A 17,135-nucleotide genomic window follows, 5' to 3' on the forward strand; every position below is an offset into this window, starting at 1 on the left:
CTGCCGCAGGCGTCACATTTCTGTCCAATGGTGGGGCACTCGCCCACGTGTGGATATTCGTATCCGCATCGATAGCACGTGGCGTCGGTGGTTTGCCACTCTGTGAGGGGGCTGCGAAGAGTTTGTTGATGGTGTTCCGGATTGGATGATGGTTGTTGGATGGCGACCTTGCCTAGACTATCCAGCTGCGACTTTACAGCCGCCTCCATTCTGGCTAGTGCGAGGATTTCCTCTAGGGTTCTTTGCTTTTGGAGCAGTTGTTTTCTGAATGATTGTGACATGCAGCCGGCAATGACCTGGGATCTCAACGCCTCTTCATTGGAATATTTATGAAATTCACAGTATTTCAGCTTGATGCGCAAGCGCATCACAAAGTTGTCCAGCGATTCTCCTTTTTCCTGTCTGGTAGTGTGGAATACGTGTCGCTCATAGTCAATATTGGTGTGGGGGGTGAAGTATTCGGAGAGTTTTCCGTGGAGTTCATCATATGTGATGGTGTCTACGTTCATCAGCTCTCCTGCTATGTCCCTGACCTCTGGGCCTACCGTCATGAATAAGGTGTTTTTTAGCCTTGCGTCATCAATTAGACCAATTGCCCCCGCATAGAACTTAATGTCCCTCAGCCATATGATCCATCTGGGTCCCAGATTGGAGGTCTCCCTGACATCAAATGGGCTGGGTATAGGCAGATTTTGTGAGTTGTTACCTGATCCTTGCGCCTGTTGAGGATCATCCGCGATGGCTCCAGCACCTCCTGGTGACGATGCCGCAGGACTTGTAGGAGACGACATGGTGTGGATGGCTTGCTTGATTCAAGCCGGTGCTTACGTACTCTCCGGGGCTTGTCTTTGCCCAGTGATATCTTGAGGTGCTGATACGCTTCAGCCTGCAGAGTGTGGCTGCCGTTCGTGACGGACTTTCCTCCTTTGTAAGGTTTCCCGCCGTTTCCTGGTTCCCTCGCTGTTGCAGGCAGCGTGTGATGGAGGGGGGGCAGGGTAGGCTCCCCGTGGCTAATCGGGCACTCCTGTGCTCCGTGTCTGCTGGGGCCGGCGCTCGCTTTCACTGCGGCGTTGAACTGAGTCCCTCTGCTGGGGCCTCTTTCCCGCGAGGAGCGCCGACGCGCCGCTCGACCGCGGTCCTCTGAGTACCTTCCCGGGTCTTCGGGCCTCAGGGTTGGAGGTGCGCCAACGCGCTGTACACCGCTCGACTGCGGGCCTCCCTGGCACGGGTGGGTGTAACACACACCTTCGTCGCCAGATGTGAGGGTTTGCTCAGTCCTCAAACCGACAGAGGCACATATCACGCGGGAGCCGTTGTAAAGATAACCTGCTTTATTAAACGCCAGACATGAACTCCCGACACCCCTCAACCCCCTCCCACACCCCAACGTCACTTCCCGTGTGGCGGGAAGAAGGACCGCAACGGCGGTCCACCCACCTAACGAGGTGGACGGGCAGTATGCCCATAAGAACAACATGACAGAGGCAAAGGTTCAGAACTAGGACCAGAGCCTGACTTGGACAGAATGTCAACACTGAAATGGACAGAACTGTGCCCTGCGTGGAAAAAAGTCATGTAAGTGATAGGTGAACATACCTTTCCCGCTCCGGCTGCTATGTGGGTGAAATGGGCCTCATATCATGACATGAGATGAGATGGGCCCTGAGAATGAGAGGGGCAGAACTGGTCTTTGACACAAAATGGGAGCATAAATGGATCCTAAAATAAGAACTGCCCTTACTGGGGCCCTTCGAGTGAAGGGGGGCAAGATTGGCCCTGGATGTAGATAGGTTTGAAGAAGATTCCGTTGTATAAATCAACGTTATGCATTTTCATAAAATAACACTGGATGTGAATTGCTTTGATTATATACATGTGTATTTGTGTGTTTGTTGTACTGCTTACCCTTTCCATGAGTCACTTCAATATTCCATGTGCAATTTAAAGAGTTTGGGTAAAAGTCTGGAAACCCTGGCGAGAGAATTGTTCCATGCTTCCCATGAATGTATCCACCACAAAGAGCTGGTTAGAGAAAACAAACACACAAAGAATGCTTAGATATGTTCAACATGCCATACTTTAACCAGATTTAAACATTTGAGAAAAATATAAACATACATATATCCCCAAATAAATAACTCAACATAAATAGCACATTTTGCAATGAAAACAACTGTGGCCCCAAGTTAAAATAAACCTTTATTTAATTGCATTAGATTCTACTTCGGGCAACGCGTGTTCTTTTCTTTATCTTATGAAACACAAATGTGGAAAACAATTGCCATTTCCGCCTGCTATCTACTCTCTGCTAGACAGAATCAAATACATTTACACTAGCATGATATATTCATCCTGGGAACCATGCATTTCATTTCTACAGAATCTGCATGCTTCCTATAGAACCCACCTGCCAAAAGCAGGTGGATCCGATAGGAATCCATCTTAAAGGTGGTCTGCCATATGCAAATGGCAGGAAGTACGTACAAAAAATGCTAAAACAAGTTGGAAAGACAATTTCAGACACGTTTTTGCTTTTTTAACACATCATATTGGAAATTGGGCACATGTGATTTGAAGTTCTTATAACTCGCTGCTCTCAGAACAAACTGCTGCAAGGCACAGATATTAAAGGCGGGTAAACAGTCGAGAAAACTGAACATGCTTAAATGAGGCATTGAAGTACCGGAAGATCATTTAAAAAGATGAGTTTTAAGAGCTTTTCTGAATGTGACTAATGAAGTCATGTTTCGAATCAACAGTGGTAAGAAATGTCACTTGTGAGATCCATAAAAGGAGAAATGCTTGTCTCCTCTAAAGACACGAAAGGAAGGAGGAATTACCAATAGACACATGTCTGCCGATCGAAGAGAATGGACTGGCTAAGATTAAGAAATCGTTTCCACCAAATAGGGTGGTGCAAGTCCATTGATACATTTAAAAACTAGACATACAGTCCTCTGCCTTACTGGCAGCCAAAGAAGACATATTTGTAATTCGGAAATTGAGGCAAAATAGGATGCCTGGAAATAATTCTTTCCATTGCGTTTTGTGAAGGGATTAAACTATTTCAACAGGCTACCGGATATAATTGCATTGGCATAATCCAAACTGGAATTAACCATATAACCAACCACCACAGGATGATCAAAAGGGGCAATGAAAGGCAAGGTGTAACACAGGAGGCATAATGTACAAAAATTGATGCTATGGTAGACCCTACTTGCTGATCAAGTCCCAGGTTTTCTTGCCGGAAACATATCAGATTCTTAACATTTAGGGAAACAGACATGGGAACATCAAATAAGCAAGAACGAGAAGGAACCCGATTTGAGACACCAACCACGTGTTTTGGTCCTAGCAGGATAACCTCAGTGCCTCTGTGAATGAAAAATTACTTTTGAACAAAAACAATGCAAGATTGAGATGCCATGAAACCCTGGCATACAATAGAACCTGTGATAAAGCAACTGATGAACAATACAGCCCTTATAGAAATCACAACTGTCCACCAAACTAACTAGCTTTCAAATCGAGAAATACTTAGAAATACATGCTTAGCATGGATACAAGATGAAATAGGCCCATGGTTTGTAAGGTTTCACAAGCTGAGGATAAGAAAATCCACATGCATTACTGATAAGGATACTGTGACAAATTGGATTCTGCTCCGCATGCCTAAAAAGATGAGTAGGGGTAAAATGGCCCACTCAGCCCTCACACTTCTGCAAACCAAAACACAATGCAATCATAAAGGTAAAACAGGGACAGTTAAGACATATACCTCATTCGCCTTTTTGGTAACGTGTGCTGAGGGAAGGGGATGCTCTTCAGAGGTGTGTGATGGTGAACAAATATTGACCCAAAATACACACTCCAAAATAAAGGGTGATTTTGGGTGCGTTGATGCACTGGTTGATGAGGCGGCCATGCAAGGTCTAGCTGGGTCAAGCCATGGTTGTAACCCCAGGTCAGAGTCAGTGTGTAACTCACCAGTGATTTGGTTTGGGTCCCAGCTTTGAGGAGTCACTTTGGACCTAGCAGATGATTAGCTTAGCTTGGGCACAATGTAGCATCGAACTGGTTCAATGTGCAAGCAAGTTTGAAGTGGTGGAGGGGCACAAAGCCAGCGCCATTGACTTCCCTCTTGTTCAAGGTGCAGTGAGCACGGAGTGACAGGTTTGGTGTGGTAGAACAGGGACCTCAACCTTGTCTGTCCCTCTGGTAGCTGTGCCCACTCATGGGTGACTCGAGGACAGGTTGATTCTATTGAGGGTGTGCTCTCCCAGCTCTAGGATATTCCGGTGCAGAGTGGTAGGTCTTGGTCCATAGCAGAGGTCACCCCCGATATGCCCTGGGAGTTGGTAGGGGACAGATCTTTCTTCTACCTTGGACGGCTCATTCTTCAGCAGGCTGAGGGCTTTGGAAAGCACAACATTCCCAACGGAAGTTAAGAGAGTTCTTTCAGAGCAAGTCTGTGAGTCTTGAGAGGATCCAAAAGAATCTAAGAGAATCTGAAAAAGCGGTGGGAGATCCCATCTTTTTAAGGCAAAAGTCCCTAGGTGTTTGGACTAAAGTTAGCCTGCCGTAGTAGGCCATTCCCTGCTATTGTATGTAGTGCAGTTTGCCCTGTTGATATCACACTCAAAGTGCTTTGCTCCAGAGACAATGGAGAGGAAAGGGAAAGAGAGAAAGAGAGAAACAAAATGGTGGATGTCTCTTTCCAGTGACCAGAGGACTCGTGCCTACCCTAAACCTGCCCCCTTCCATTCTCACCAACAACAAATGCACTTAGAGATGCAGCAACCTGGTGTTAGGCTGCTCATTTGAATGGATGTGCTCCTTTGATGCCTGGGTCCAGGACAGCTGCCTGAAGTGCAGTTTCGATCTTCTGGGTTTCAGATCTGCCATTTGGCAGTATCAGCCCTGTCTGACCAGAACACACACCCCTCACAAGTTTCTCCATCAAATGAAAATCACTCCTCCCCACAACTATGAGAGAAAAGCAAGTCAAAAGAAAAGCCCCTTCGACGATTTGCGACCTGCCCTGTTTTACATATATAACACCACTTTCAAGAACGGTATTGAAGTAAAAATCATAGTACAGTCTTCATCACCCAAGAGGCGTGACCCGAAGCTTTCAGCCTCCATGCATTGGCTTTTTTTTAGGCAATCACCCAGGTACTTTTTATACATTCAGTCAAACCCCTACAGCATATAAAACATGTCAGTTTCCACTTGGGCTTCTACAAAATCTACACTTACCCACATTTGATTTGCCTTACAGCTTCCTGATTTCATTGGTGGGGAGCAGGTTGAATCTCAGTCTCATGAACTGAGTCCTGTACCACGCGACAGGAAGAGTTTTAGATAATGTGGTCTTGTGCCATATTCCTTATGTTCCTTGCACAATGCCAATTGCAACCAATGGGAATTTCTATCCGCAAGGGTTTTTATCCAATCTTTCACCCAGATTTTCCTCTTTACTTTTCCAGGATTAGTCAGTAAGAGCTTGATGCTGCAATCCAACGACTCCAGCAGAGCTCTACAATGGGCATCCCATTGTCCCAGAACGCCCTGCTCCCTCCTGCCCAACTCTTGCTGAAGGATTTCAAATGGAAGTGCAGTGGGTACCAGTTAGCATTTGCGAAATAAAGATAGCAACTTCCAGACCGTTTTCACATACAGTGAGATAAGGCCTAGCTAATATCTAATAACTGAAGTCGCAATCAAATTTGGCAATTTTAGGAGTTTTCTGCAAAAAGATCCTTCTAAGGCTGCCCAAACCTTGGCCTCAAAAAAAGTAAAAGCTGGTTCTAGTGTGAATTTTCCAAATCTCTTATAGCGCAATATAGCTTGAGACGTCATCATGGAAGTCTTCTTCTTTAGGGCCAGGCACATAGGACTGTCGCCCTTCCTATCAGTGACAGGGTTTCTAATACGGATGTTTCTTTCAAAACCCATTTCACACCAGGGCCACCCTTCTTGCAACAAATGCCTAATGACATAATTTTAGTTTTCTTCAGATTAATTTCTCACCCATTCACCCTCATGTAGTCCAGCAATGCGTTCAGGCTTCTCTCGAGTACAATAGGGGTTTGGTCCAGAAGGACGAGGTCATTAGCAAATAATAATCTACCAATCTTATGATTGCTGATTTTGGATGGAAATGTGTTGATCCCGTCCAGTGCAACAGGTAGATCTGACAAAAACAAGTTAAAAGGGTCGGGCAAGTGGGCACCCTTGTTTCAGCCCCCTTTGCGTGTTGATTGGATCATATAGAAGAACTTGCCCATTCAGCCTAATTTTAACTTTGGTACCTGTGTATAGAGATCTAATAGCAGCAAGCAGGGGTTCAGGGCATCTCCATTCCACCATTTTTCTCCAGAGCCTTTCCCTGTCTACGCCTTCGAACGCCTTTTTAAGGTCTATAAAGGCCATGTAAATGTGTGTCTCTTTTTCCACTGATTCTCCATTTAGGATATTTAAGAGAAACAAATTCAAATCCATCCCCACGCTCTTTGTAAATCTTGTTGTCTAGGGTCGGTTCTACCAGTGGCGGCTATCCATTTTTGTAGATGGAAAACAGGACCCACCCAAAGATCTTCCCCATTTCATCCAGGAGGGCAATAGGGCGATAGTTATCTGGATCTGCTCTATCGCCTGCTTTGTGGATTGGTATGATCACAGCTGACTTTCATGAATTGGGAATAGTCTCACTCCTCATGACCTTTTTGAAAAGGGAATACATGAGGGATGCCCAATTTTCAGGCGATTCTTTCATCATAGTGTACAGGAGGGTGGAGCGTCCTCTGACGAGCCCATAGGTCAGAGCTCACCCTCGTGTACCTGTAAAACAAGATAGCTGCACCTTGAGGGGAATGGGGTGTAGGATTCTCTTCCTCCGGGACATTTCAATAAGGCCAACTCAATAGTTTGGCAAAGAGAAGTCCATTTAATAACAAGTACAAAAAACGGGGAAACAAATGGTAATCAACAGTGTCGCGATCGCCTGTCTCGCTTCAACTCCCCCTTTCTCCGTTCAAACAGCAATTCTTATAGCCAAAATGTATCATCATTTGACGTGTAAAACTCAAAGTTTGTCATGCAATTCTATTGGTTGGAAAAGGTAACTTAAGTATAGGTGCTATATCTGTATATGGTAACAGCGCGTGAGGATTGGATAACTCTTATCGGGTGGGCGTCTACGCCCATCCCTCTACATCACTTGTGATAGACGTCACTATAACTACAACATTTTATTGGTTCTACAAGCTATAGGACCCTAGATTATTTGGTCCACTGTGATTGGGTGGGTTACACCCCTAGAAATAAATCTCCACTTTAATTAGCAGCATGCAGAATGGACACCCAGCTGCCTTGTGCCCCAAGATTCACCCTGCCTCCTTTCCATCAATCAGTACTTTTAGGGCTATGTGTCAATTAGTTGGCTGAGGATGGCCTCGAAACTGTAGCCTCATATCTGGAAAAGCTATGGCATCCTTGGTTCTGGGTGACATCAGACGTTGGTACCTCTTTGTGCCTGGCTGGTCACGTGTCTGTTCACTGTGAACTGCTTCATTTTCCTGTTATTCGTGTATTTGATTCTTCCGTAGCCTCGCCACCTGCCTGGGGCCTCTTTATCTCGACCTTCACTGGCTGGCTGGTATGCTCTGAAGTTTCGATTCTCCGAGGTTGCTGCTCTCCTCCCTTCCTTAGATTGACCTCGAATTCCCAGGCATGAACTTCTTCTTACTGAGTTTTGATTCGCTCGTTCCTCTGGCTTTGGCTGGAATATGAATCTTGGCCTTGTTAGCCCCTTGCAGCATGGGCTTAATTCTGCTTTACAAAATGGAGTCACACTTGTATACTGTGCTTCATTGAGGTAGATATGTAATCGGTGCATGCCGCTCTATTCTTCTACTAAGCATTGCAAGCAGTTCCGTTTTCTTAGATTTGTGCGTTCCAAGCCTATTTACAAGTGTTAGCTGGTTGAATACTTCAATCTTGCTTCACAGCTACGTTTCCTTATGTCTCTTTATGTATCTATATCGTTTCTTCTTATAAATCCATTACATCATTATTCTTTCCATTTCACCCTTCTGCGTCATCTTTTGACTGCTGTTCATGTTCATGCTATCCTTTTCGCTTGTTGTTTCATGTGCATCTGTACGACTGTCCAGGCTCTTATGTCATCACCATTTACCCTCCATTAGGGCTCGTTGGGTCTCTTTGGGGACGGCCTGTAAGTAGTCTTCACTTCGGGCCAGCTGCTCGTACGGTTGCCTCAGCGGGTACCGAGCCACCCAGTGTTGTCTGGTTATAGGCACTTCAACAGGTATTGCTCTTCTGATGGGCACTGGGCATAGGCTCAGTGCAGCTCTCTGTTGGTTTAATTGTTCCTCATACGTCACGTACTTTGGCGAGTGTGTTCCTGGTACCTCAAACTGTGGGGTGGGGTGTAGGCCATATCTGGGACCTCCTCTAAATGCCCCCCTCTGGTCAGTTCATCCACCACTTCTGCTACCTCCTTTGGATTCATCTTACTTGGTTCTTCAGTATCTTGTTCATCGTCTTCTGGGCTTGTACATGATGGTGTGAACGTGTGTGTCTTTGGAGTCCATATCTTTATCACTCCTTTCAAACTTCCTGCTGTTTTTATATGTTCGTCTTTGTTCCAGATCATTAGCTGGCATTGCCCATTTGGTTTCTTATTTCTTCATCAGTTAGGTCTCTGGGCTTCCATCCAGGTTCAACGTCGACCATGATTTTCATCCCAATTGCTTTCTTCGCAGTTTTCTGGAATTGTGTGATGATTATCTTGATAAGACAGAATCCTAGCAGTATCATCACTAGCAGGGCTCCCAGGAACTTGAATATGTCTGACATCCATTGTGGGGCCCACGACAATAGTGCTCCAAATCAGCTGTCATCATCCACTTCATCAGTTTCATCAATCATCTGGTTCTTTAGGTTTGTCAGCATACTTATGGCTTCTGTTAACATTCCATTTTCTTCGTCATGCGAAGGTATAAATGTGCAACATGATTCTCTGATTTTTGCGCAAACTCCTCCCGCCATCGCTGTTATCATGTCAAGTACATATCTGTTCTGGAGGGTCATCAATCGGATTGCTCTTAGTTCTTCTTTGATCGCGTTGAATCCTTTTATGGTTGTGTTGATGGTCTGCAATAACTCCCATCTGGTTATCTGCAACCATTTAGTATTTGCTCCGACTTGGATGTGTGGCAAGAGTATTGTTGTGAATACTGACGAGGTGAGGCTAAACAGCCTGTGTTCATATGGGATGGCATAAAATGCTTCTTCTGATTTGGCAGAAAGGTAATTCTCCCTCTTGATTTGGGATACCAATTCCGCAGACCTCCTCTTCCTTAGGTGAGCATCTGCTTTCGGGAAACTGTCCATACTCAGGTCACTTTTTGGGATCACTAGTGCAGGAACGTGTATGTTCACTAGTGTGCATATGCCTCCCCAGTTTTTGGTAGTCTTAAATATGCCTTGGATCCACACGCCCAGTAATGGTCCATAATAACAGTGGTCCCCAGAGTCATTCCTGGATCATCAAAGATGTGTCCGCAGATTTGATTCTCTCCCATCTTCCTTGTGCCATTGCTTCTTAAGCACAATTTCGGGCTTTCCAGTGGTACTATTACAAGGATCCTCCTCTGTCTTCGACCCAGGTCAGCAGCTTTACCATTTCTGGCCATAGAGGTTTGCATAATCTCTGTGAGTTCTCTATTGCTTCTCGGCAGGCTCCAAGGACCATCCATGCTTGGCAGATTACAACTCCTTCTTCCCATCCGTTTGGGGACACCACGCTTCCCCAGAACTGCATTTGGCCTCTGTTTTTCCAAATTTGAGCCTCTTCAGCAGTCTTTCCTAGGACGTTCAGCCACAGGTTTATTTCCCATCTTGTTCCTGATCCTTTCACTTCAGGCTTCTCGTACCTGATCACATGATTCTTAGTGTGCACTCTGTTTCTTGTCTTGATATCCTGGACATAACCGTCTTCATCGGGATACTCTGTTTCATTTGCCCATATTAATGAGGCGTCTCTTCCCATAAATTGTCCTCTGGTGTTGCACATTGCCACGTGTGACATACAGTGTGCTGTAGGGACATCGATTTCTACAGCAACAAAGATCTTGGATTTTCCCATGCTGAATGGTAGAAGTGCACAGACGAAGCATTATCCTTCAGCTTTCCTTCTTCCAACTTCCTTCATGTGTTGGTACCAAATGTTGTTTCTTAGGTGTGCTGTGGTATCCAGGTAATCATTTAGTTCATTGTTGTTTTCATGCGGGCTTCTCTTTATTCTTAGTGTTGTTTTGTAGTTAGCTATAACTATATCTCTAAATGCGTCCGTGCTACTTTTTCTTGCTGGACGCTTCTCAGGCATGCTTTCCAGTGGAGCAGGCTTCATTGACTGTATCGCTGTGGTAGGAGGAGGTTTTGTGATTCTCTTCTTCTCTTGTATTCTCTCGTATAGCTCCTTTAACAACCCCCTGTGTACCATCTGTCCAACGTATGGCTTTGTCTTGGGCCTGGTGCTTGTTTCTTGTGTTGGAACTGGTGTGCTTATTATTGCAGTTTCTGTGGTTCTATTTTTCAGTTCCTCATGCAGTTTCTTCGCTCTTGCTATAAATGGGAACAAATGGTCTGTCAGCATTTGTGTCTTTGCAGTGAATTCTTTTGTAGCTGCCTCTGTCTTCTTGAGGGCTTTTGTTGTATCTTTCTTAGTTGGTCTTTCACTTGATTCTTCTTGGTCACTTACACTATTTTCTGGAACTGGTTGTTCGGTAGGCAGTCTCGTACCTTCTGTTACCATTGTTCGAGGTTCTGTAGACATTGACACTTGCCCTTGTTTGTGTGCATTCAATTTGTGAGTGCGTGCAGTGGTCAGTGCTACATTTTCATTCACTCCGCGCTGACCCTTTTCTCCAGCTTTTCTCTTCATTCATCCAATGAAAAATGCAGTTCTGATTGCTAACGACAGAAAAACAATTATAATTACTACGCATATACACATTATTGATAGGTACGACAGCTGGCAGCATTTTCTTCCCGGGAAGCGGGGGCGCCCCTCTGTTTGCGGGAGGACCAAGTTACTGTTCTGGGCCCCCATTTCGATCATGAGTCAATTGTCAGTGTTTTAATTCTTTTCACTTACTTCGTTCTTGTTTCTCAAAAGTTTTGCATCATAAAGTGTCATGTGCTTTAAAGAGTCCCCCCTCTTGCGGTGTGGCAGTTGTCTCTGGTTATATGGAATTGTTCTCCTACTAGACCATGGAGAAAGATCAGACTAACACCTTTGGTAAATCACATTCATTATGCATATTCAAAATAGGTAAGTTCCCAATGCACTCCCCGAATCTGCTTCAGTCCTGAGGACATGCTGGAACCTGTTCAAATGCGGAAAAATTGAAAAAATTGTATCACTCAAAACCAAATAAAAATAAAAATAACAAAACGGCGAAGTTCTCATCTGTGCTCTTCTCGGTCTGTCCCACGGCGGAAAGATGAAGAACTGTGTCCCTTTCTCCTGGATCTGTCCCTCGGCGGAAAGATGAAGAACTGTGTCTCTGTCTCCTGGATCTGTCCCTCGGCAGACGGTTTCACTGGAATCTCCTTAGGTATTCTCTTTGAAAGTTGGACAGCTCCATTTGGAGCATTATTCCATGGAGGAGTGTTCCCATGTGTGCGATATTAGCTGGATCTCTGAGGAAGGTGATCACGTCGGCCTCTGCAGGCCTTCCCACCATTTCTGGATAGTCAGTGACTAGGCGGAATAGGACATTGTGAGCCAGTTGGCTGTCCTCGGGTGACAGGAACATTTGTCCTGCTTGGCTGGGTTCTGGATCACAGGCCTTTCTTTTGACGTGAACAGTCTCTGCACTTTCCTGCTGTGTGGATTGCAACCACGTAGTTTAGCTTGATCCACAGTTGATTCAAATGTTCAGTGTTTCTTGGATCTCTAATGTAAGTGAGTGTGGCCGTGGTTCTCCCGACGAGTCCTGGGCACTCCTCTATGATGTGAAAGAAAAGCGTGTACGTGAGTTCATCTATGATCACTTGTGGTGGAAGCATTTGTGTCCTTTTCACTGTATTCGGGCAACTTGGTGAAGGCTTCCGCGATGACAGCCAGCAGTTGCCAGATTACTTTCTTGTTAGCAGGATCTTGAATAAAGTCTGTGACACAGGTTACTCTCCCTATAAGTGACGGATAAGATACTACCACTAACTGGAAGTAGGTGAGTACATACCATGTGAGATTTCTGCTGGGAGATACCATGAAATCTGCAAACCAAAGTCTTGGTGTTGGTTGCTTCAGTTTACTGTGTTAAGCTTTTGACGAAAAGTCCTTGTGTACAGTCTATCAGAGTCTTGTTTCTTCAAAAATGCCCAAGTGTGGCTTGATTCGAAAGTCCGTATTGTCAGTGCGTTGTGGCTTATATGCTTAATTCTCTTCTTCACCCCGCAACTAGGATACACAGAGTGTCCATTATGTCCTTATCCCCTTTTTTGCTTAGAGGAAATGTCTAGTTTAAAGCCACAATTTTCAAACAGAGTTCATTTTTCTTGGCTTTGCTGCTCATGTGTTCTTCTTCCTCGTCATGGATCTCGTCTGCACGTGCTGAGGTTCTTCCCCGTTGTCTGTGATTTCTTCTCGGTGGGGTGCAGCTAGAGGGATATCACCGATATAGGGTTTAATGTCATTGAGGATGATCCACGCTCTCCTGCCTTGTAGTTTGACGGCTGGGGGAGTGCCGTCCTCCACGATGAACGGGCCGTTGAATCTTGGCTCGTCCCACCTTTTTCTTGTGTGGTGTTTTACCAACACAGCATTTCCAGGGAAGATGAGAGGCACACATAGGCCTTGAACTGCATATGTTTCAGTGCCTCCTGCTGTGTCTTGTGCTGTGCTGCACCCTTTGCGTCATTGTTGTATTTGGTCTGAAACGACAGCAAGGTTGATGTCATGCAGTTCAAGTTTTCCTGTAGCTCGGTTCCCAAGACCTCTCGGGTTGCCTGGTCATCACATTTAGCTCTATCTTGTGGGGTATAGGGGGTCCTCATTCTCCTTCCCGTGACTATCTCGTGCAGTGTAAGATGATGGTTGGAGCCTGGTTGGTTCCAAAGTGCATACAATGCCAGTGGTAGACAGTGCAGCCATCCCTTCCTTAGAGTAAGCTTCAACTTGGCTCTCCTTTCCTTTAACAAGCCATTGAGGCTCTCACAAATTCTGTTACCTTCCGGATGATACGCCGATGAGAACTTGTGCTTTATACCAAGCAACAAGCTGATCTGTTCAAAGACTGCGTTGACGAAATGAGCCCCATTATCTGACCTCATCACCTCACACACCCCCCATCTAGGGAACACTTCCCTCACCAGGAATTTGGCAGCACAGGTTGAGTCTGGGTGTGTACAGGGACCTGCTTCTATCCATCTAGAGAATGGATACACCACTACAATTAAGTACCTGTACCCGTTACATACTTGAATCATGTCAACATAATCGACGTTTAAGTGATGAAAGGGCCCATTTGGCCTGGGAATAACTCCTCTCACTACTTTGAATGTGTGCCCAGCGGTGAATTGCTGGCAGATTATGCAGTTCACCATAAAGAATGCAACATGCTCCGCTAGGTTCGTTATATATCAGTCTTCTGCGAGCGTTGCTGCTAGATTTTCTTTTGTCATGTGGAACGGGTAATGCAATTGTTCCAATGCTATTTTTAGTAGGGCTACAGGCATTACTGGTTTACCAGTGCTGTCTTGCCGCCACAACCCATCTGAGGGGTTTAAAGAACACCCTCGACACTTCCACAGGTTCTTTTCATCCTGTGGTGCCTCCCCTTGAAGCTCCATCAGTTGAGTCTGCCCCATATTAATGTAGGCCTCTGTTGTGGCTCGAGCTACCATCATTCGTTCATGGGTGCGTGCTACTTCCATGATTGTCTCACTCTTGGATACCATACGCTTGGCTTCCGTGTCTGCTTCATGGTTTCCCTGTGACACGAAATCTGTCCCATTAGTGTGGGCGGCGCACTTCACGACCGCTATGCCCACTGGGAGCTGTAGTGCCTTTATCAGCCTGTCCAATAAGGCTGCGTGCTGCACTGGCGTGCCGTCAGCTCGGAGGTAGACCCTCCTTTTCCATCGCACCGGGCCTGCATGCGCGGTGGACATCACATAGGCGTAGTCACTGTATACTGTTACTTCCTGGTCTGCGTGACTCTCAATGGTGAGTATCAGCGCCAATAATTCTGCAGCCTGTGCTGAATAATGTGATAGTATTTGTGCACTGATGAGCACTCGAAATTCTCCATTTGCTATGTGTTTTACCATGCCACGCCTGTGTATCTTTGTCCGTCTTCTTGGTTGATTCTTGATGAACCATCAATGAAAACGATCTCACCTCCCGCCAGGGCATTTTCCTTCACCCTGGGGATTTCATCATAAAATTCTACATAGTTTGCACAGTCATGTATCGGATCTCCTTCAGTGACTGGCTAGCTATGAACGTAGCTGGGTTTACAGTTTTACATCGAACTATTTTGATCGATGGATTAGATATTATCACTTCATAGGCAGAAGCCCTCTGTGATGTCAATGTGCCTTTGGTTTCTCCAAGATGGCAAATAACGAGTGCTCAATGTATAACGTCATGGAACAGCCCATTACAATGGTTGTCACCTTCTCGACAGCGAACGCTGCGGCAGCTAAACTTTGTTTGCATGGGAAGTGGCCTCTCATGACTGGGTCCAGGTTCCCACTGTATTATGCCAGGGGCTTGCACCCCAGAAAGGTTCTTTGGGCAAGTACCGCCGTCATAACGTTGCCATTTGTGTGTGAGAACAGGTAGAATTCCTCTGCATAATTAGGAATCCAGAGAACTGGGGCAGTACAAGTCGCCCTCTTGAGTTCTTCAAATCCCTGCTCCATTGCCTCAGTCCATTCAATCTCTTCCTTTGCCGCCTGGCCTTCTTTAGGGCCTGGAGCAAGGTCTTGGTATACGAGCTGTAATCAAAGACCCATGCTCGAACATAATTGCACAGGCCTAGGAAGATCTGGATTTGCTTTATCATGAGCGGCTTAGCCGTGTTCCTCATAGCTTCAGCCCTTTTTGGGGTAACCTTTTTCCCCTTGTGTGAGATTAACTGGCCTATGTATAGCACCTCTTGTTGACAGTATTGTAACTTTTCTTTGTCAACCTTGTATCCTTTCTCAGCTAGTATAGTCAGTAGCTGCACAGAATCGCGCCTGCATTGCTCTTCAGTGGTGCTGCAGATCAGAATGTCATCCACATACTGCAAAACAACACTGTCTACTGCAATATTGCTTAAGCCCATTTGCAGGACTCTGTTAAAAATGGATGGGGACTCACAATACCCCTGTGGCAGTCTCGTGCGTTTCAGACGCATTTGTCTGAATGTAAAGGACGTCAGATCTTGCAAGTCCCGGTGTAACAGGATTGAGAAAAAAGCATTTTTCAAATCAATCACCTTGAAGTATTTCGCCTCGATCGGTATGTTACACAAGATGTAGATGGATTAGGGACTATAGGGAACACAGCTTCAACAATATCGATAAATGCTCTTAAATCTTGGATTAAACACCACGACCCTCCCTTTGATTTCTTGACGGGGTAAATCACTATATTACAGGGTGATTCTGACGTCACTAGCATGCCCTGATCCATCATGGCGGATATTGTCTTCGTGATCCCTTCATCTGCTTCTCTAGACATGGGATATTGTTGCGCTCTTGTTAAAATTGCTCCTGGTTTCAATTTGATTTTCACTTCTCCCACCCCCTTCAGGAGGCCTATGTCATAGGGTCCTGTAGTCCATACTGAGACAGGCACCTGGGTCATGTCGTCATCAATGTATGCGGGACGGATCAGCGGCAACATCATTGTCTGTGGCACTTCTCGTTTGATCACTTTGACCCAGAATATGAGACTTACTTCCACCCTTGTCTCTTCTAAGTCAGGGTGTTCTTCGAACAGATCGTCATCAGTGACGTCAGTCACTCGATAACCTTCTTCAATGGCGATAATCGTGCACCATTGTCTGCCTTCATCATCGTATCCTTCAACCATTGCTACTTTCCCTCACACTCCTGCACGATGTATCGTTAAGGGAAATACTTGTCCCTCTTCTTCATGCATGGGTATTCTTGGCCTGAATAGGAACTCATCAGGGGTTCTCATAGTTCTATCTGCGAGGCCTGGCAACCCCACCATAAGCACACGCACGCCATATGCGAAGACTTCTGGTTCTAATGGTATAGCTCTCATGGCTATGCATCCGGAGTATGCTCTGATCATTTCACACATGTTTGAATAATGCATACCTGGAGTGGAGCATACTATGCCCTCCTCTGTGAACAGGATAATCATATTCAACTTTGTCATTAAGTCTCGACACAAAATGTTTACTGGGGTCTGACGTGAATATAGTAAAGGTACATTCATCTCACAATCTCCTACAGAGACTGGGAGATTGTCCACAAAAAAAGGGAACTCTACCGTGAGCTCCTGTAAACATCTGAGTATCTATGACCTGGCCGGACAAGGAAAACTTGCCTTCTCGTATGCACGAGCGTGTTGCACCCGTGTCAACTAAGAAGGAATATTCTTTCCCCCCTATGATGTCATTTACTCTTGGTTCCCTGTTAGGGTCTGGTGTCACTGATAGGATAGAACACATCAGGGTTCCCAGCGAGCTGTCCTATTTCATGTATATGTTCGGTTCACTGTATACTTGTGGATTTCCTCCATTTCCAGGGTTGACTCCTCCTCCTGTTAAACAGGAAATCATATTGCACCTCCTTTCTGATATATATTGGCCTAAGCCCAGTCGCTCTGCGAATAAAACCGCGTTGCAAAGTTCCGATTTTAGATCCACTTCGCCGCCATTTTGGGATCATCCGCCATTTTGATTTCTGTTCAAATGTAACTCTGTGTTCTAAAATGGTGGACCATGTTTCCAACTTGTAACCGAGCCTTCCCGATCCTTGCACCTGTTTAATATTTAGACTGTCCGTGGGCCAAATGTTTAGGCTGAGTAAAGAGACCTTGCCCCATGCCTGACATGTGGTTTTAGGAT

The 17,135-nt window shown here is 45.5% G+C and overlaps 1 protein-coding gene across 2 annotated transcripts in view; it reads right to left on the bottom strand.

Annotated features, from left to right (window-relative positions):
* Positions 1 to 17,135, bottom strand: part of CSMD1 (CUB and Sushi multiple domains 1) — a 5,442,057-nt gene that overhangs the window by 2,158,663 nt on the left and 3,266,259 nt on the right. For both annotated transcript variants that reach the window (XM_069606098.1, XM_069606099.1), the window contains exon 19: positions 1,906 to 2,022. In XM_069606098.1, coding sequence (XP_069462199.1) covers positions 1,906 to 2,022 — 117 coding nt within the window. The remainder of the gene's footprint in view (positions 1 to 1,905; positions 2,023 to 17,135) is intronic.

The sequence above is a fragment of the Ambystoma mexicanum genome, chromosome 4p (assembly GCF_040938575.1).
Source record: "Ambystoma mexicanum isolate Mex_15411 chromosome 4p, UKY_AmexF1_1, whole genome shotgun sequence".
Taxonomy (NCBI): Eukaryota; Metazoa; Chordata; class Amphibia; order Caudata; family Ambystomatidae; genus Ambystoma; species Ambystoma mexicanum.